The sequence below is a fragment of the Anomaloglossus baeobatrachus genome, chromosome 11 (genome assembly GCF_048569485.1).
Source record: "Anomaloglossus baeobatrachus isolate aAnoBae1 chromosome 11, aAnoBae1.hap1, whole genome shotgun sequence".
NCBI classification, from domain to species: domain Eukaryota; kingdom Metazoa; phylum Chordata; class Amphibia; order Anura; family Aromobatidae; genus Anomaloglossus; species Anomaloglossus baeobatrachus.
The window spans coordinates 42919074-42940256 of record NC_134363.1 but is presented as its reverse complement, the minus strand read 5'-3'; the positions used below and the strand labels follow the sequence as shown (position 1 = coordinate 42940256).

The following is a 21183-nucleotide window of genomic DNA, read 5'->3' as shown; positions in this document are numbered from 1 at the left end:
CAGATTCCCACAGGGGCTGCGGAGGGAGCACGGTCCCAGCAGATGGCTGACCGTTCAGGATCCTACTTCTCCCAGAGCCGCTAAGGGATGGTGAAGGAGACGGCATGAGGCTCCGGCCTTTGTACCCGCAATGGGTACCTCAACCTTAACAACACCGCCGACATAGTGGGGTGAGAAGGGAACATGCCGGGGGCCCCGTGGGGGCCCTCTTTTCTTCCAACCGACATAACTAATATGAGAATGCATGAGTGGATGTGTGCCTCCTTCCACACAAAGCATAAAACTGAGGAGCCCGTGATCCACGGGAGGGTGTATACGCAGAGGGGAGGGGTTACACTTTTTAAAGTGTAATACTTTGTGTGGCCTCCGGAGGCAGAAGCTATACACCCAATTGTCTGGGTCTCCCAATGGAGCGACAAAGAAATCTACTTTTACCAGAGGTGCATACTTGTTTTTTCTTTGTTTGCACTCGTACCCAAATGTGCACCTCTAGTAAACACCAAGGTTACTTACTGGTAGCCGGTTTTTCCAGAACCCATGACAGCACCACGTGGATTATATGGGTGCTGTCATGGGTGAAGGGGAAAAGTAGATATCTCTTTCTTAGAGCCTTCATTTTGGGACACCATGGGTTGAGACCATGGGTGTATGCTGCTGCCACTAGGAGGCTGACACTACGCAAAAAACAAAGGTTAGACCCTCTTTGGTAGTATACGCCCTCCGACTGGCACAGAGGACTCCAGCCAGTGGGAAAGCAGTAGGAGAAGCTAACAGAGAAGAACGAAAAAACATAACATAAGGGTGGGTGTTGTGTCCCCCCAATGAAGGCTCCACGAAAGAGATGTTACGGTGGAGTACCCAAAGAAGGGAATTTTGTTTACTTACCGTAAATTCCTTTTCTTCTAGCTCCAATTGGGAGACCCAGACAATTGGGTGTATAGCTTCTGCCTCCGGAGGCCACACAAAGTATTACACTGAAAACTGTAACCCCTCCCCTCTGCCTATACACCCCCCCGTGCATCACGGGCTCCTCAGTTTTGGTGCAAAAGCAGGAAGGAGGAAACTTATAAATTGGTCTAAAGTAAATTCAATCCGAAGGATGTTCGGAGAACTGAAAACCATTCAACATGAACAACATGTGTACACAAAAGAACAACAGCCCGAAGGGAACAGGGGCGGGTGCTGGGTCTCCCAATTGGAGCTAGAAGAAAAGGAATTTACGGTAAGTAAACAAAATTCCCTTCTTCTTTGTCGCTCCATTGGGAGACCCAGACAATTGGGACATCCAAAAGCAGTCCCTGGGTGGGTAAAATAATACCTCGTAATAGAGCCGTAAAACGGCCCCTTCCTACAGGTGGGCAACCGCCGCCTGAAGGACTCGCCTACCTAGGCTGGCATCTGCCGAAGCATAGGTATGCACCGGATAGTGTTTCGTGAAAGTGTGCAGACTCGACCAGGTAGCCGCCTGACACACCTGCGGAGCCGTAGCCTGGTGCCGCAAAGCCCAGGACGCACCCACGGCTCTGGTAGAATGGGCCTTCAGCCCTGAGGGAACCGGAAGCCCAGAAGAACGGTAGGCTTCAAGAATTGGTTCCTTGATCCACCGAGCCAAGGTTGACTTGGAAGCCTGTGACCCTTTACGCTGGCCAGCGACAAGGACAAAGAGTGCATCCGAGCGGCGCAGGGGCGCCGTACGAGAAATGTAGAGTCTGAGTGCTCTCACCAGATCTAACAAGTGCAAATCCTTTTCACATTGGTGAACTGGATGAGGACAAAAAGAAGGTAAGGAGATATCCTGATTGAGATGAAAAGGGGATACCACCTTAGGGAGAAATTCCGGAACCGGACGCAGAACAACCTTGTCCTGGTGAAACACCAGGAAGGGGGCTTTGCATGACAGCGCTGCTAGCTCAGACACTCTCCGAAGTGATGTGACTGCCACTAGGAAGACCACTTTCTGCGAAAGGCGTGAAAGAGAAATATCCCTCATTGGCTCGAAAGGTGGTTTCTGAAGAGCCGTTAGCACCCTGTTCAGATCCCAGGGTTCTAGCGGACGCTTGTAAGGAGGGACTATGTGGCAAACCCCCTGCAGGAACGTGCGTACCTGTGGAAGCCTGGCTAGGCGCTTTTGAAAAAACACAGAGAGCGCAGAGACTTGTCCCTTAAGGGAGCCGAGAGACAAACCCTTTTCCATTCCGGATTGAAGGAAGGACAGAAAAGTGGGCAAGGCAAATGGCCAGGGAGTAAAACCCTGATCAGAGCACCAGGATAAGAAGATCCTCCACGTCCTGTGGTAGATCTTGGCAGACGTTGGTTTCCTGGCCTGTCTCATAGTGGCAATGACCTCTTGAGATAACCCTGAAGACGCTAGGATCCAGGACTCACTGGCCACACAGTCAGGTTGAGGGCCGCAGAATTCAGATGGAAAAATGGCCCTTGAGACAGCAAGTCTGGTCGGTCTGGTAGTGCCCACGGTTGGCCCACCGTGAGATGCCACAGATCCGGGTACCACGACCTCCTCGGCCAGTCTGGAGCGACGAGGATGGCGCGGCGGCAGTCGGACCTGATCTTGTGTAACACTCTGGGCAGCAGTGCCAGAGGAGGAAATACATAAGGCAGTTGAAACTGCGACCAATCCTGCACTAATGCGTCTGCCGCCAGAGCTCTGTGATCTTGAGACCGTGCCATGAATGCCGGGACTTTGTTGTTGTGCCGGGACGCCATTAGGTCGACGTCCGGCTTCCCCCAGCGGCAACAGATCTCTTGAAACACGTCCGGGTGAAGGGACCATTCCCCTGCGTCCATGCCCTGGCGACTGAGAAAGTCTGCTTCCCAGTTTTCTACGCCCGGGATGTGAAATGCGGAGATGGTGGAGGCCGTGGCTTCCACCCACAGCAGAATCCGTCGGACTTCCTGGAAGGCTTGCCGACTGCGTGTGCCGCCTTGGTGGTTGATGTATGCCACCGCCGTGGCGTTGTCCGACTGAATTCGGATCTGCCTGCCTTCCAGCCACGGCTGGAACGCCTTTAGGGCAAGATACACTGCCCTTATCTCCAGAACATTGATCTGAAGGGAGGACTCTGGCTGAGTCCAGGTACCCTGAGCCCTGTGGTGGAGAAAGACCGCTCCCCACCCTGACAGACTCGCGTCCGTCGTGACCACCGCCCAGGATGGGGGTAGGAAGGATTTCCCCTTCGACAACGAAGTGGGAAGAAGCCACCACTGAAGGGAGGCCTTGGCTGCCCGAGAAAGGGAGACGTTCCTGTCGAGGGACGTCGACTTCCTGTCCCATTTGCGGAGAATGTCCCAATGAAGTGGACGCAGATGAAACTGCGCAAAAGGAACTGCCTCCATTGCTGCCACCATCTTCCCTAGGAAGGGCATGAGGCGCCTCAAGGGGTGCGACTGGACTCGAAGGAGAGATTGCACCCCTGTCTGTAGTGAACGCTGTTTGTCCAGCGGAAGCTTCACTATCGCTGAGAGAGTATGAAACTCCATGCCGAGATATGTCAGTGATTGGGCCGGTGTCAGTTTTGACTTTGGGAAATTGATGATCCCGAATCTCTGGAGAGTCTCCAGAGCAATGTTCAGGCTGTGTTGGCATGCCACCCGAGAGGGGGCCTTGACAAGAAGATCGTCTAAGTAAGGGATCACCGAGTGTCCCTGAGAGTGTAGGACTGCTACCACTGTTGCCATGACCTTGGTGAAGACCCGTGGGGCTGTTGCCAGGCCGAAAGGCAGTGCCACGAACTGAAGGTGTTCGTCCCCTATGGCGAAACGCAGGAAGCGCTGATGCTCTGGTGCAATCGGCACGTGGAGATAAGCATCCTTGATGTCGATTGATGCCAGGAAGTCTCCTTGGGACATTGAGGCGATGACGGAGCGGAGAGATTCCATCCGGAACCGCCTGGTTTTCACGTGTTTGTTGAGCAGTTTTAGGTCCAGAACGGGACGGAAAGATCCGTCCTTTTTTGGCACCACAAACAAGTTGGAGTAAAAACCGTGACCCCGTTGCTGAAGGGGAACAGGGATCACCACTCCTTCTGCCTTCAGAGTGCTCACCGCCTGAAGAAGAGCATCGGCTCGCTCGGGGGGCGGAGATGTTCTGAAGAAACGAGTCAGAGGACGAGAGCTGAACTCTATCCTGTAACCCTGAGACAAAATGTCTCGCACCCATCGGTCTTGGACATGTGGCAACCAGGCGTCGCAAAAGCGGGAGAGCCTGCCACCGACCGAGGATGCGGTTTGAGGAGGCCGAAAGTCATGAGGAGGCCGCTTTGGGAGCGGTTCTTCCGGCGGTCTTTGGAGGACGTGACTTAGACCGCCATGAATCGGAGTCCCTCTGACCCTTCTGTGGCCTGTTGGACGAGGAGAATTGAGACCTGCCCGCGGGCCGAAAGGACCGAAACCTCGATTGTACCTTCCGTTGTTGAGGTCTGTTTGGTTTGGACTGGGGTAAGGATGAGTCCTTTCCCTTGGATTGTTTAATGATTTCATCCAATCGCTCACCAAACAGACGGTCGCCAGACAATGGCAAACCGGTTAAGAACTTTTTGGAAGCAGAGTCTGCCTTCCATTCACGTAGCCACATGGCCCTGCGGACTGCCACCGAATTGGCGGATGCTACCGCCGTACGGCTCGCAGAGTCCAGGACAGCATTCATGGCGTAGGACGCAAACGCCGACGCCTGAGATGTTAAGGACACAACCTGCGGAGTAGAGGCACGTGTGACTGCATTAATCTCAGACTGACAAGCTGAGATAGCTTGGAGTGCCCATACGGCTGCGAATGCCGGAGCAAAGGACGCGCCGATAGCTTCATAGATGGATTTCAACAGGAGCTCTATCTGCCTGTCAGTGGCATCCTTGAGTGATGCACCATCTTCCACTGCAACTATGGATCTAGCCGCCAGTCTAGAGACTGGAGGATCCACCTTGGGACACTGAGCCCAACCCTTGACTACGTCAGGGGGGAAGGGATAACGTGTGTCCTTAAGGCGCTTAGAAAAGCGCTTATCTGGAAAAGCTCGGTGTTTCTGGACTGCATCTCTGAAGTCGGAGTGATCCAGAAACGCACTCATTGTACGTTTGGGAAACCTAAAATGGAATTTCTCCTGCTGAGAAGCTGACTCCTCAATCGGAGGAGCTGGGGGAGAAAGATCCAACACCTGATTGATGGACGCTATAAGGTCATTTACTATGGCGTCCCCTTCAGGTGTATCCAGGTTGAGAGCGGCGTCAGGATCAGAGTCCTGATCTGCCACCTCCGCTTCATCCTCTAGAGAGTCCTCATGCTGAGACCCTGAGCAGTGTGATGAAGTCGAGGGAAGCTCCCAGCGAGCCCGCTTAGGCGGTCTGGGACTGCGGTCCGTGTCGGAGACCTCACCGTGGGACCTATGAGTCACCCCAGGAGCACTTTGCTGCTCCAACCGAGGGGGGCCTGGGGTCAATGATTCAACAGTGCCCGGGGCCTGTGTTACCGGTCTGGACTGCAAGGCTTCTAGTATCTTAGCAGACCATTTATCCATAGACTCAGAAAGTTTGTCAGCGAATACTGCAAACTCCGTCCCTATCACCTGGACAGTGGCAGCAGGTGGTTCCACCTGGGCCACCAGTGGCAGAGGCTCCGGCTGAGTGAGTGTCACAGGGGCCGAGCATTGCACACAATGAGGGTAGGTGGAACCTGCCGGTAGCATAGCCGCACATGAGGTACAGGTTGCAAAGTAAGCCTGTGCCTTGGCACCCTTGCTTTTTGCGGACGACATGCTGTTGTCTCCTCTGAGTACAATCAGGGAGGGTATATAGCCAAAAACAAGCAGTGCGGCCGTACAGAGTAAATGTATAGCATATAAGCATATATATATATACACTTCGGCACCCAGGGGGGCCAGCACCTAGTAACAGGTGCGGCTTACCGACCGCCCGTAGCGGTTGTGTGACCACCAGATTCCCTGCCTGGGCCTCCCAGAGCTGTGTTGTCTCTCCTCTCCAGCGTCAGACGTGCTGATAGGAATGGCTGCCAGCGTTCTGTGGGGAGGAGGGGGCCGTGGGCGTGCCTTAGAAAGTGCGGGAATCTGGTGCCCCACGGTGCTCAGTGAGGGGGGAGGAGGATACTAAGTATGCTCCAGCCCTCAGCGCTGACGTCCAGTGCAGCGTCCCGCCCTTCCCCTGACTGGCAGGCCCGGGGGCGGGAATATGCGGTACTAGGCCGCAAAAGCCGGGGAGTAAAGTTATAAGCGCGGCCGGCAAACAAGCCCGGTCAGCGCGGTAGTCCCGGCGCACTAACACACCCAGCAGCTGCTGCAGTGTGCATAACACAGGCGGCTCCATGCGCCGTCCCCAAGGGGACACAGAGTACCTCATAGTAGCAGGGCCTTGTCCCTGACGATACACGGCTCCTGTCCAGCAGATTCCCCCAGGGGCTGCGGAGGGAGCACGGTCCCAGTGCCTGGAGACCGGTTAGGATCCCACTTCGCCCAGAGCCCCTAAGGGATGGGGAAGGAAAACAGCATGTGGCTCCTGCCTATGTACCCGCAATGGGTACCTCAACCTTAACAGCACCGCCAACCAGAGTGGGGTGAGAAGGGAGCATGCCGGGGGGCCCTGTTAGGGGCCCTCTTTTCTTCCATCCGATATAGTCAGCAGCTGCTGCTGACTAAATTGTGGAGCTTGCGTGCATGTGTGCCTCCTTTGCACAAAGCATAAAAACTGAGGAGCCCGTGATGCACGGGGGGTGTATAGGCAGAAGGGGAGGGGCTTACACTTTTAAGTGTAATACTTTGTGTGGCCTCCGGAGGCAGAAGCTATACACCCAATTGTCTGGGTCTCCCAATGGAGCGACAAAGAAATCTACTTTTCGTTCTCGCTTCAATGGGGGACGCAGGAGATCATGGGTGTATATGCTGCTGCCACTAGGAGGCTGACACTATGCAAAAAAAGGTTAGCCCCTCCCCAGTAGCGTACACCCTCTGACTGGCATACAAGACCCCAGTCTGTGAGAAAGCAGTAGGAGAAGCTGATAGGGAAGAACGAAAAAACATAACATAAGGGCGGGTGTTGTTTCCCCCCAATTATGGCTCCAAGAAAGAGATTTTATGGCGAGTACCCAAAATCTACTTTGCTTTCTCACTTCAGGATACCATGGGTGCATGCTGTTGCCACGAAGCCAAAAAAAAAAACAAAAGCATTAGCCTCTACCCGGTAGCATACACCCTCCGATTGGCACATAGGACGCCAGTCAGTGAGAAAGCAGTAGGGGAAGCTAACAGAGAAGAACGAAAAGAAGGGAATTTTGTTTACTTACCGTAAATTCCTTTTCTTCTAGCTCCAATTGGGAGACCCAGACAATTGGGTGTATAGCTTCTGCCTCCGGAGGCCACACAAAGTATTACACTTAAAAGTGTAACCCCTCCCCTCTGCCTATACACCCCCCCGTGCATCACGGGCTCCTCAGTTTTGGTGCAAAAGCAGGAAGGAGGAACTTATAAATTGGTCTAAAGTAAATTCAATCCGAAGGAAGTTCGGAGAACTGAAAACCATTCAACATGAACAACATGTGTACACAAAGAACAACAGCCCGAAGGGAACAGGGGCGGGTGCTGGGTCTCCCAATTGGAGCTAGAAGAAAAGGAATTTACGGTAAGTAAACAAAATTCCCTTCTTCTTTGTCGCTCCATTGGGAGACCCAGACAATTGGGACGTCCAAAAGCAGTCCCTGGGTGGGTAAAATAATACCTCGTAATAGAGCCGTAAAAACGGCCCCTTCCTACAGGTGGGCAACCGCCGCCTGAAGGACTCGCCTACCTAGGCTGGCATCTGCCGAAGCATAGGTATGCACCTGATAGTGTTTCGTGAAAGTGTGCAGGCTCGACCAGGTAGCCGCCTGACACACCTGCTGAGCCGTAGCCTGGTGCCGCAAAGCCCAGGACGCACCCACGGCTCTGGTAGAATGGGCCCTCAGCCCTGAGGGAACCGGAAGCCCAGAAGAACGGTAGGCTTCGAGAATTGGTTCCTTGATCCACCGAGCCAGGGTTGACTTGGAAGCCTGTGACCCTTTACGCTGGCCAGCGACAAGGACAAAGAGTGCATCCGAGCGGCGCAGGGGCGCCGTACGAGAAATGTAGAGTCTGAGTGCTCTCACCAGATATAACAAGTGCAAATCCTTTTCACATTGGTGAACTGGATGAGGACAAAAAGAAGGTAAAGAGATATCCTGATTGAGATGAAAGGGGGATACCACCTTAGGGAGAAATTCCGGAACCGGCCGCAGAACCACCTTGTCCTGGTGAAACACCAGGAAAGGGGCTTTGCATGACAGCGCTGCTAGCTCAGACACTCTCCGAAGTGATGTGACTGCTACTAGGAAGACCACTTTCTGCGAAAGGCGTGAAAGAGAAATATCCTTCATTGGCTCGAACGGTGGTTTCTGAAGAGCCATCAGCACCCTGTTCAGATCCCAGGGTTCTAACGGACGCTTGTAAGGAGGGACTATGTGACAAACCCCCTGCAGGAACGTGCGTACCTGTGGAAGTCTGGCTAGGCGCTTCTGAAAAAACACAGAGAGCGCTGAGACTTGTCCCTTAAGGGAGCCGAGCGACAAACCCTTTTCCAATCCGGATTGTAGGAAGGACAGAAAAGTGGGCAAGGCAAATGGCCAGGGAGTAAAACCCTGATCAGAGCACCAGGATAAGAATATCCTCCACGTCCTGTGGTAGATCTTGGCGGACGTTGGTTTCCTGGCCTGTCTCATAGTGGCAATGACCTCTTGAGATAACCCTGAAGACGCTAGGATCCAGGACTCAATGGCCACACAGTCAGGTTGAGGGCCGCAGAATTCAGATGGAAAAACAGCCCTTGAGACAGCAAGTCTGGTCGGTCTGGTAGTGCCCACGGTTGGCCCACCGTGAGATGCCACAGATCCGGGTACCACGACCTCCTCGGCCAGTCTGGAGCGACGAGGATGGCGCGGCGGCAGTCGGACCTGATCTTGCGTAACACTCTGGGCAGCAGTGCCAGAGGAGGAAACACATAAGGCAGTTGAAACTGCGACCAATCCTGAACTAATGCGTCCGCCGCCAGAGCTCTGTGATCTTGAGACCGTGCCATGAATGCCGGGACCTTGTTTTTGTGCCGTGACGCCATTAGGTCGACGTCCGGTATCCCCCAGCGGCAACAGATCTCTTGAAACACGTCCGGGTGAAGGGACCATTCCCCTGCGTCCATGCCCTGGCGACTGAGAAAGTCTGCTTCCCAGTTTTCTACGCCCGGGATGTGAACTGCGGATATGGTGGAGGCTGTGGCTTCCACCCACAGCAGAATCCGCCGGACTTCCTGGAAGGCTTGCCGACTGCGTGTTCCGCCTTGGTGGTTGATGTATGCCACCGCGGTGGAGTTGTCCGACTGAATTCGGATCTGCTTGCCTTCCAGCCACGGCTGGAACGCCTTTAGGGCAAGATACACTGCCCTTATCTCCAGAACATTGATCTGAAGGGAGGACTCTGGCTGAGTCCAGGTACCCTGAGCCCTGTGGTGGAGAAAGACCGCTCCCCACCCTGACAGACTCGCGTCCGTCGTGACCACCGCCCAGGATGGGGGTAGGAAGGATTTCCCCTTCGACAATGAAGTGGGAAGAAGCCACCACCGAAGGGAGGCTTTGGCTGCCTGAGAAAGGGAGACGTTCCTGTCGAGGGACGTCGACTTCCTGTCCCATTTGCGGAGAATGTCCCATTGAAGTGGACGCAGATGAAACTGCGCAAAAGGAACTGCCTCCATTGCTGCCACCATCTTCCCTAGGAAGTGCATGAGGCGCCTCAAGGGGTGTGACTGGCCTTGAAGGAGAGATTGCACCCCTGTCTGTAGTGAACGCTGTTTGTCCAGCGGAAGCTTCACTATCGCTGAGAGAGTATGAAACTCCATGCCAAAATATGTCAGTGATTGGGCCGGTGTCAGATTTGACTTTGGGAAATTGATGATCCACCCGAATCTCTGGAGAGTCTCCAGAGCAATGTCCAGGCTGTGTTGGCATGCCACTCGAGAGGGTGCCTTGACAAGCAGATCATCTAAGTAAGGGATCACCGAGTGTCCCTGAGAGTGTAGGATTGCCACCACTGTTGCCATGACCTTGGTGAAAACCCTTGGGGCTGTCGCCAGGCCGAAAGGCAGTGCCACGAACTGAAAGTGTTCGTCCCCTATGGCGAAACGCAGGAAGCGCTGATGCTCTGGTGCAATCGGTACGTGGAGATAAGCATCCTTGATGTCGATTGATGCTAGGAAATCTCCTTGGGACATTGAGGCGATGACGGAGCGGAGCGATTCCATCCGGAACCGCCTGGTTTTTACGTGTTTGTTGAGCAGTTTTAGGTCCAGAACAGGACAGAAAGATCCGTCCTTTTTTGGCACCACAAACAAGTTGGAGTAAAAACCGTGACCATGTTGCTGAAGAGGAACAGGGATCACCACTCCTTCTGCCTTCAGAGTGCTCACTGCCTGAAGAAGAGCATCGGCTCGCTCGGGGGGCGGAGATGTTCTGAAGAATCGAGTCGGAGGACGAGAGCTGAACTCTATCCTGTAACCGTGAGACAGAACGTCTCTCACCCAACGGTCTTTTACTTGTGGCAGCCAGGCGTCGCAAAAGCGGGGGAGCCTGCCACCGACCGAGGATGCGGTTTGAAGAGGCCGAAAGTCATGAGGAGGCCGCTTTGGGAGCGGTTCCTCCGGCGGTCTTTTTAGGACGTGACTTAGACCGCCATGAATCGGAGTTCCTCTGATCCTTCTGTGGCCTGTTGGACGAGGAGAATTGAGACCTGCCCGCGGGCCGAAAGGACCGAAACCTCGATTGTACCTTCCGTTGTTGAGGTCTGTTTGGACTGGGGTAAGGATGAGTCCTTTCCCTTGGATTGTTTAATGATTTCATCCAATCGCTCACCAAACAGGCGGTCGCCAGAAAGTGGCAAACCGGTTAAGAACTTTTTGGAAGCAGAGTCTGCCTTCCATTCACGTAGCCACATGGCCCTGCGGACTGCCACCGAATTGGCGGATGCTACCGCTGTACGGCTCGCAGAGTCCAGGACAGCATTAATGGCGTAGGACGCAAACGCCGACGCCTGAGAGGTTAAGGACACCACCTGCGGAGCAGAGACACATGTGACTGCATTAATCTGCGAGTGACAAGCTGAGATAGCTTGGAGCGCCCATACGTCTGCGAATGCCGGAGCAAAGGACGCGCCGATAGCTTCATAGATGGATTTCAACCAGAGCTCCATCTGTCTGTCAGTGGCATCTTTGAGTGAAGCCTCATCTTCCACTGCAACTATGGATCTGGCCGCCAGTCTGGAGACTGGAGGATCCACCTTGGGACATTGAGCCCAACCCTTGACAACGTCAGGGGGGAAGGGATAACGTGTGTCCTTAAGGCGCTTAGAAAAGCGCTTATCTGGACAAGCTCGGTGTTTCTGGACTGCCTCTCTGAAGTCGGAGTGATCCAGAAACGTACTCATTGTACGTTTGGGAAACCTAAAACGGAATTTCTCCTGCTGAGAAGCTGACTCCTCCACTGGAGGAGCTGAGGGAGAAAGATCCAACACCTGATTGATGGACGCTATAAGGTCATTCACTATGGCGTCTCCTTCAGGTGTATCCAGGTTGAGAGCGACCTCAGGATCAGAATCCTGATCTGCCACCTCCGCTTCATCTAGAGAGTCCTCCTGCTGAGACCCTGAGCAGTGTGATGAGGTCGAGGGAAGCTCCCAGCGAGCCCGCTTAGGCGGTCTGGGACTGCGGTCCGTGTCGGAGACCTCACCTTGGGACCTATGAGTCACCCCAGGAGCACTTTGCTGCTCCAACCGAGGGGGGCCTGGGGTCAATGACTCCACAGTGGCCGGGGCCTGTGTTACCGGTCTGGACTGCAAAGCTTCTAGTATTTTAGCAGACCATTTATCCATAGACTCAGAAAGTTTGTCAGCGAATACTGCAAACTCCGTCCCTGTCACCTGGACAGTGGTAGCAGGTGGTTCCACCTGGGCCACCAGTGGCAGAGGCTCTGGCTGAGTAAGTGCCGCAGGGGCCGAGCATTGCACACAATGAGGGTAGGTGGAACCTGCCGGTAGCATAGCCGCACATGAGGTACAGGTTGCAAAGTAAGCCTGTGCTTTGGCACCCTTGCTTTTTGCGGACGACATGCTGTTGTCTTCTCAGAGTACAATCCGGGAGGGTATATAGCCAACCAACAGTGCGACCGTACAGAGTATATGTATAGCAAATAAGCATATATATATATATATATATATATATATATATATACACACACTTCGGCACCCAGGGGGGCCAGCACCTAGTAACAGGTGCGGCTTACCGACCGCCCAAAGCGGTTGTGTGACCACCAGATTCCCTGCCTGGGCCTCCCAGAGCCGTGTTGTCTCTCCTCTCCAGCTTCAGAAGTGCTGACAGGAATGGCTGCCGGCGTTCTGTGAGGAGGAGGGGGCCGTGGGCGTGCCCTAGAAAGTGCGGGAATCTGGTGCCCCACTGTGCTCAGTGAGGGGGGAGGAGGATACAAAGTATGCTCCAGCCCTCAGCGCTGACGTCCTGTGCAGCGTCCCTCCCTTCCCCTGACTGGCAGGCCGGGGGGCGGGAGTATGCGGTACTAGGCCGCAGAAGCCGGGGACTAAAGTTATAAGCGCGGCCGGCAAACAAGCACGGTCAGCGCGGTAGTCCCGGCGCACTAACACACCCAGCAGTGCTGCAGCGTGTATAACACAAGCGCTCCATGCGCCGTCCCCAAGGGGACACAGAGTACCTCACAGTAGCAGGGCCTTGTCCCTGACGATACCCGGCTCCTGTCCAGCAGATTCCCCAGGGGCTGCGGAGGGAGCACGGTCCCAGTGTCTGGAGACCGGTTAGGATCCCACTTCACCCAGAGCCCCTAAGGGATGGGGAAGGAAAACAGCATGTGGCTCCTGCCTATGTACCTGCAATGGGTACCTCAACCTTAACAACACCGCCGACCAGAGTGGGGTGAGAAGGGAGCATGCCGGGGGCCCTGTTATGGGCCCTCTTTTCTTCCATCCGATATAGTCAGCAGCTGCTGCTGACTAAATTGTGGAGCTATGCGTGCATGTGTGCCTCCTTCGCACAAAGCATAAAAACTGAGGAGCCAGTGATGCACGGGGGGGTGTATAGGCAGAAGGGGAGGGGCTTTACACTTTTAAGTGTAATACTTTGTGTGGCCTCCGGAGGCAGAAGCTATACACCCAATTGTCTGGGTCTCCCAATGGAGCGACAAAGAAAACATAACATAAGGGCGGGTGTTGTGTCCCCCTCAATGAAGGCTCCAAGAAAGATTTTTCAGTGAGTACCCGAAATCTACTTTTCTTTCTCACTTTATTGGTAGATTTTGGGTACTCACCATAAAATCTCATTCTTGGAGCCTTCATTGGAGGACAAAGGAGACCATGGGACATACAAAGCAGTCCCTAGGGTTGGGCACAAAATACCACCTTCAAGTCAGAACTCGGGCCACTGCAGACTGCAGGATCAGCCTACCAAAGGTTGTATGCAACAAGGCGAAGGTGTGAACCTTGAAGAACTTGGTATAGGTATGATGGAGGCCTAGCAGTGAACAACTGGAAGAATTTAGTACCGGGGACCAATGGCCACTCTTTTGAACCGGGGACCAATAACAAAGCCCCCGAACATGGAGTAAGAAAAAATTAAAACGAATCAATAAGATGTCTTAAAGGGGTGTTCCAGCAAGTTGTTTCCATCTATACACAGGACTCTGCTATCTCCGACAGCCCCAATGAGTCCATTCAAACTAAAATCGGTGGGGGGGGTCTCAGAGGTCCAACCCCTCCTCCCCCCGATAATATCTTCCTACATTAATACCCTTAGGCTTTTAACATTTCTCACTTACTTTAAGGATCTCGTTGAAGCCATAGTCGGAGTTCATTAACGCCTCGCGTTCTAGGTCAAGAATGCCACATGCCACGAGAAGGTGGAAGTTCGGGCACGGCAGCCCCGTCCACAGAACCTAGAGGCAAACACAAAACGGTGGAGGATGACTTGTGTGCAGGATCATTATTATTAGAACGGATCGGAATTAGGATGAAATTTGGCATCGGGAATTCTGTCTGTAGATTTTCACACCGAACATCTGATATGTGGGAAGCATACGGCTGTTCAGAGCGAATCCCGCATCGTGACAACAGGGATTGATTACTCGGATGAAGGATAATCTGTGGACGCCGAGAACAGTGACCGGCGACTGCACATCATGTCATATTTCGCTATACAGTGTGTCCACACATATCCTGTCCACCGCCATTAACTTGAGAACGGCGGCAGCTATAGGCATAGAAGTGGTGTCTAGGTATAGTAAAGTAGCCACGCGCAACGCAATGAAACCACCTATAGCGCCACCTGGTGGAAAACAACGGAGTTAGCATTTTTATCTCGAAAACGGAACGAGATAGAGAAAAAAAGTGAACTACAAAGTTGTAGGGCATCATCAATTCAATGCGACTCGACACCTTGCATACAGAAATGCTATGATATGAAACCCATGACTCCCCCCAAACATTGAATGCTGGTCACGCATATGGCGCTCATTTAACTTTGATGCTCAGAGTGTCCCCCGTCAGCTGCAATGCACATCTGGACTCTGCACAGCATACTGTATCTCGCTGCACGCTGTGCAATATGGTAGGTGACACGTTTGCACAAGCATCTGTGATACGTCGTCGTAGGCCCTGCAATGTTGGTGGAGGGGTCGCATACACCTGCTGTTTGATGTGACCTCACAGAAAGAAGTCCAATGGGGTCAGGTCAGGGGAGTGTGGAGGCCACTCCACACAGCCACCTACCCAATGACTTGTAGGAAGGTCTCCATGAGGTATCGCTTCACATCCACAGCATTGTGAGTTTTACACGTTCTAAATCATAGCATTTCTGTATGCAAGGTGTCGATTCGTATTGAATTGATGATGCCCTACAACTTTGTAATTCACTTTTTTTCCTCTATCTCATTCCGTTTTCGATATAAAAATGCTAACTCCGTTGTTTTCCACTAGGTGGCGCTATAGGTGGTTTCATTGCGTAGCGCATGGCTACTTTACTATACCTAGACACCACTTCTATGCCTATAGCTGCCGCCGTTCTCAAGTTAATGGCAGTAGACAGGATATGGGTGGACACACTGTATACCGATATATTAGAACTGTACTGCCAAGAGATAAATGAAGACAACAATGTGACATTGCATTGGATGCAACGGCCAGCAACCGCGGCACTTCCACTTTTCTCACATGCGCACGTCCTAGGGGTGGTGCCTGCATCTATCAGACACATATCCTCCATTTGTGCCCCTGGTCTATGATGCTCACCTCCCATAACAGAAGGATATCTTGAAAGGAGAATTCCCGCTTGAACCAGATGAGAAGCCATCGGAAGCAGAAACTTAGATTTCCAGATTCTTTGGCATCTAAAGAGTAAAAAAAAAAAAAAGAATTAAAAATAAAACGTGACTAATTATTGGTGGAAGGGTGAAGAAACAGATACGGCGGCACACAGCGATGATCTAGTGCATACATAGGTCTAAGAGACACAAGTCTTATGCCCCGTGTGAGGTGCAGATGGGGCACTGCTGTTGGGGTACAGCTACTCGAGAATGGTGCACAGCGTACGGCAATGTGAAACCAAAGCAAAAGATTTATCTGCCTAACTACCCAAAGACTTTCAATGTCAAGGGGGTCCATGTTGTACTTTGTAAGTTTTAAAACATCACAACCTAGTATAATAGCTGCAAGACACTGTGAAGCTGCAGGAGCAGTTGTCAGACACAGCCAGACTCCCAACAGAGAAGGCAGAGGTGGTTTATTACAGTCTCTGCTTTCCTGATCGCTGGATCTACAGTCTTGGAGGCTGGACTCAGCATGTGAACAGAGTGTATGGAAGTAGCAGGACGTGCGGGACCCTAAGAGATCCAGTCAGCTCTGCTATGCAGCCAAGAATCTGTTTGGCGGGCTGGAAGAGAATTCTATCCTGTAGCCGTGGGAGATGATATCCCTCACCCACTGATCGGAGACTTGTTGAAACCAAGCGTCGCCAAAGTGGGAGAGCCTGCCACCGACTAAGGACGTTGCCGGAGCGGACAGAGAGTCACGAGGAGGCTGCCTTAGTGGCAGCACCTACTGCGGTCTTCTGTGGACGCGCTTTTGGGCGCCAGTTGGATTTCTGGTCCTTAGCTGAGTTAGCGGACGAGGCGGAGGGCTTAGAGGACGACCAGTTGGAGGAACGAAAGGAACGAAACCTCGGCTGAATCCTACCCTGGGCAGGTTTCCTGGTCTTGGTTTGTGGCATGGAAGTACTCTTCCCGCCAGTAGCTTCCTTAATAATTTCATCCAGCTGTTCACCGAACAGCCTGGACCCAGCAAAAGGGAGTCCAGCAAGGTACTTCTTTGAAGAAGCATCTGCCTTCCACTCTCGAAGCCACAAGATCCTGCGGATAACAAGAGAATTAGCTGAAGCCACCGCAGTGCGGTGAGCAGCCTCCAGCATGGCAGACATGGCATAGGATGAAAAAGCTGAAGCCTGAGCAGGTAAGGTAACCATCTCAGGCATAGATTCCTTGGTGAGGGAATGCATCTCCTCTAGAGAAGCAGAGATGGCTTTGAGAGCCCACACTGCTGCAAAGGTTGGGGAAAACGCGGCCCCCGCAGCTTCATACACGGATTTGGCCAGAAGGTCAATCTGATGGTCAGTGGAATCCTTAAGTGAGGTGCCGTCAGCCACCGACACAACGGTCCGGGCTGAGAGTCTAGACACCGGAGGGTCTACCTTTGGGGAATGAGCTCACTCCTTGACCACCTCAGGTGGAAAGGGAAAACGGTCATCAGAACCACGCTTTGGGAAGCGTTTGTCAGGACAGGCCCTAGGCTTGGACACAGCGGCCTGAAAACTGGAGTGGTTAAAGAACACACTCCTTGCTCTCTTAGGTGAGGTAAACTGGTGCTTTTCTGCCAGAGAGGGTTGCTCCTCCGATACTGGCGGATTGAGATCCAGTACAGAGTTAATGGAAGCAATCAAGTCACTAACATCTGAGTCACCCTCGGAAAGATCAATGGGGCACATGGAGGTAGCGTCCGAGCCCCCTGTAAAGGCATCCTCCTCGTCCTGCGAGTCAGCTCTTGAATCAGAGCCGCGGGATGAGGAGGGAGAGGAAACCCTGCGTCTCCTCTTAGGAGGACGGGGTCTGGGACCTGATGATGAATCCTCTGTGAGCTCCGATGGACGGAGGTCAGATGATAGAGATCCTAAGGGACCCTTAGCAGTAGAGGCACCCTGTGAAGGGGGCTGATGCATATTCATCAAAGTCCTGGACAGAAGTCCCATGGACTCAGCAAAAGACTGGGAGATAGACCTAGAAAAGGACTCTACCCAGGCCGGGGGTTCAGTCACAGTTGCAGCAGCAGCCTGAGAGACCACTGGGGGTGAGACTCCAGGCTGTGGCACCGCCAAGTTAGAGCAGACATCACAATGTGGGTAGGTGCTCGGTTCAGGCAGCAGGAGCTTACATGCAGTGCATGCAGAATAAAGCTTTGGAGCCTTGCTCCTCGTGTGAGACATGCTGCTGGAGTGGGGACTCTACAAAGAGAATGAACCCCAGGGAGTATATACAGAGGTCCACAACCAGAGACTGGTTGTGGCTTACCAGACCGCTGGAGCGGTGTTGTGTGCCCTCCAGATTCCGAAGCCCGGACCCCCAATGCACAGCACCTCAGCAGGGATGCAGAGTGCAGGCCAGCGCAGAGTGAACCCTGTCTGAGAAAATGGCCGCCGAAGCGAAGAGAGGGGGCGGGACTTGGGGGCGTTCCTGTAGGAAAGCGGGATCTGGAGGGCCAGAGAGACCTGCAGGGGAGGAGACACGCACAGCAGTGGGGACTGTCCCTCCCCTGTGCAGGACGGCCGCCGGGAGGAGCCGAGCCTGTCCCTCTGCATGAGTGACATGCGAGGGCAGTGAACAGAAACTAGGCCTCCGGCAAAGCCGGGGCCTAAATTTGAGCGGCGAGGCCGACGCACAGGCACCATTGACGCGGTTCTCGGGCGAAAGCTAGAGAACCCGCTGGAAATGCCAAAATACATACAGTAAGCACACTCTCCCCATACAATAAAGCACAGGGACCCCCAACATATAAACGTCTCAGGTACTTAGCTGCTGAGACGCAGGGCCAGGTCCCTGGGGATGAGTGCTCCGGTCCAGCAGGGTCCTAAAGGGCTGCGGATGGAGACAGGTCTCCTGCCAGGCATGGAGACCGTGCTGGCTCCCACTTCAAGCCAGAGCCCAGAAGGGATGGTGAAGGAGCGTGGCATGTAAGGCTCCAGCCTTGGAAATCAACCTTACAACACCACCGACACAGTGGGGTGAGAAGGGACATGCCGTGGGTCCAGACGTGGACCCGCACTTCTTCAATCTCATTCCAAAAAGGAAAAAATCATATGAGAATGCATGTGTGGATGTATGCCTCCTGAACACAAAGCGATAAACTGGCTGTGACTGGCTCACCAGGGGGTGTATAAGCTCAGAGGGAGGAGCTACACTTTTAGGTGTAGTACTTTGTGTGTCCTCCGGAGGCAGAAGCTAAACACCCAAGGTCTGGGTCTCCCAAAGGAACGATAAAGAAATATTATTATTAATAGTGATACTAAAATATTATACAATAATAATAAATGAAATATATTAATAATAATAATATATTTCATTAGTATTATATATTTTATTAGTATCACTATTTATTATTATTATTATTATTATTATTATTATTATTAATAAGATATATAATGACACTATTGTATTTTATCATAATATTATATTTTATATAATAAATAATAAATATATATGTTATTATTAATAAATAAAATATAATAGTATTATATTATATAGTAAAATGCACTTGTATCATAATATTATTAATAAATAGTGATACTAAAATATATGATACTAATAAATGAAATATTTTATTATTGTTATATTATTAAATTATAAAAATATTATTATTAATATTGTGTGTAATATAATATAATAATAATAATAATAATAATAATAATAATAATAATAATACTACAACAGATGGGAATACCCCTTTAACTTCTATGGGACAGTATCCAATATATTTTATTAGTATAACTATTTATTATTATTATTATTATTATTATTATTATTATTAAGAAATATAATGACACTATTGTATTTTATCATAATAATATTATATTTTATATAATAAATAATAAATATATATGTTATTAATAAATAAAATATAATAGTATTATATTATATAATAAAATGCACTTGTATCATAATATTAATAAATAGTGATACTAAAATATTATATGATACTAATAAATGAAATATTTTATTATTGTTATTATTAAATTATAAAAAAATATTATTATTAATATTGTGTGTAATATAATAATAATAATAATAATAATAATAATAATAATAATAATAATAATAATAATAATAATACTACAACAGATGGGAATACCCCTTTAACTTCTATGGGACAGTATCCAAGTACAATGCCATGGAAAAACTGTGCTCAAAAGAGAAGCAGACCCTGAATATGTGCCCCTAAAAGCTTTAAAAAAAAGGGGGTCTAGGACTTGGGTCATCAGTATGAAGCTGGTGGCGGTGCTGGGTGTCAGACTGGTCTTGCATTAGGTCCACTGCACCAACAAGCTATTGAAGTGAATGGGAGCAGAGCTGCACAGCCCCAGAAAGGCAACTACAGGGTGATCAGGGCTCTGTGCACATCAGGTTGCAAATGTCTGACCGGTGCGGGTGCCGGGTGTTGGACCCCACTGAATTGACAAGTCCTTCTCCGCTCGGTCTAGACCCCTGAGCGTGCTCTGCTCCCCCTCCCTGGATTATGGGTGCATATAACACAGACTGGAATACAAACCCAGGAAATCGCAGAGGGCCGGGTCCAGGACTCGCAGCAGGAGGTTGAGCTGGGACAGCTGTCTCTTCATACTTTCCTGGCTCTCCTCAAAGTTGTGGTGCTGAAATGCAGGAGAAACAAATCAATGCATTGATCAGCGGCTGCGCTCCCTGAGCACGGGCGGCAGCTGGCAGCGAATACCATGCGCTTATACACAGAAAATATTCCTTTAGACGGACATCTATGGGACCTGGGACGTGGTGAATTAGGAGACAGGACAAAAATTGCAAATTGTGGGCTACAGCCACCGGGTGTGTTCAGATGAAGCCTTCCTGCGATTAGATGGGGGAAGAGGACAGGGACTCACGGTCAGTCCTCAGGCTATGCCATGGTTTCCAAGTAGAGTGAAAGTTTCAGAAAACGTTTGACAAGTCAGAGGTCTTGATCTCAGTTGGCGGAGCGCAGAGACCCCGGCTTCCCGATTTTAACTTTTATATTATTTTATGTAGTTTTTTAGCTTCCATAGTGGACTAAACATTTGTAGTATTTGAGGAAACTGATCGTCTATGAGACGTAAAGAAGTACTAGGAAGGCAGCTATGGCTGCCCACTACAGGGTCGGGCTACAAAGGCCATAATCGAGTCGCAAGGGAGTCTATGGGCACAAGCCCACCGGCACCCAAAGGTGGCATCTCAATGATTAGAAGCATCCATTGTGCTTTGCTAGGATTGCTGCTCTTAGGGGCAGGTGTTGGCTGTGTAGCACAGCTGGCATCCAATGGGTGTGGAGCAGACTCCGTTCCCAAGCCTGCAGCCATTGAGCTTTGCTGCGATGGCTGCTGTTAGGCTACTTTCACACATCCGGATTTTGCTCTGCGGCACAATACGGCACTCTGCAGAAAAACCGCAACCATTTTTTTTGCCGCCGGTTGTGGGTTTTTTTGCATAGACTTACATTAGTGCCGTATTGTGCCGCAAGGGCTTGCGATCGGTCCGGTTTTTGCCGCATGCGGCAGATTTAGCCGATGCCGCGGCCGGATGGAACGTTGCCTGCAACGTTTTTTGCTCCGGCAAAAAAAAACCGCATCGCGCCGCATCCAGCCGATGCGGCACATTTTCAATGCATGCCTATGGACGCCGGATGCGGCGCGATGTGGAAAAAAACGCATCCGGCCGCAGCATGCGGTTTCTTCCACTGCGCATGCTCAGTAGCGTGCCGCAACCGGAAAAAAACGGACCGGCCACATGTAAAAA

At 51.4% G+C, this 21183-nt stretch overlaps 1 protein-coding gene across 1 annotated transcript in view; it reads right to left on the bottom strand.

Annotated features, from left to right (window-relative positions):
* Positions 1–21183, bottom strand: part of TBC1D17 (TBC1 domain family member 17) — a 123431-nt gene that overhangs the window by 30577 nt on the left and 71671 nt on the right. Inside the window, exons 13-15 of the mRNA XM_075329284.1 lie at positions 19952–20051; positions 15374–15471; positions 13906–14022 (exon numbers count right to left, since the gene is read on the bottom strand). Coding sequence (XP_075185399.1) covers positions 13906–14022; positions 15374–15471; positions 19952–20051 — 315 coding nt within the window. The remainder of the gene's footprint in view (positions 1–13905; positions 14023–15373; positions 15472–19951; positions 20052–21183) is intronic.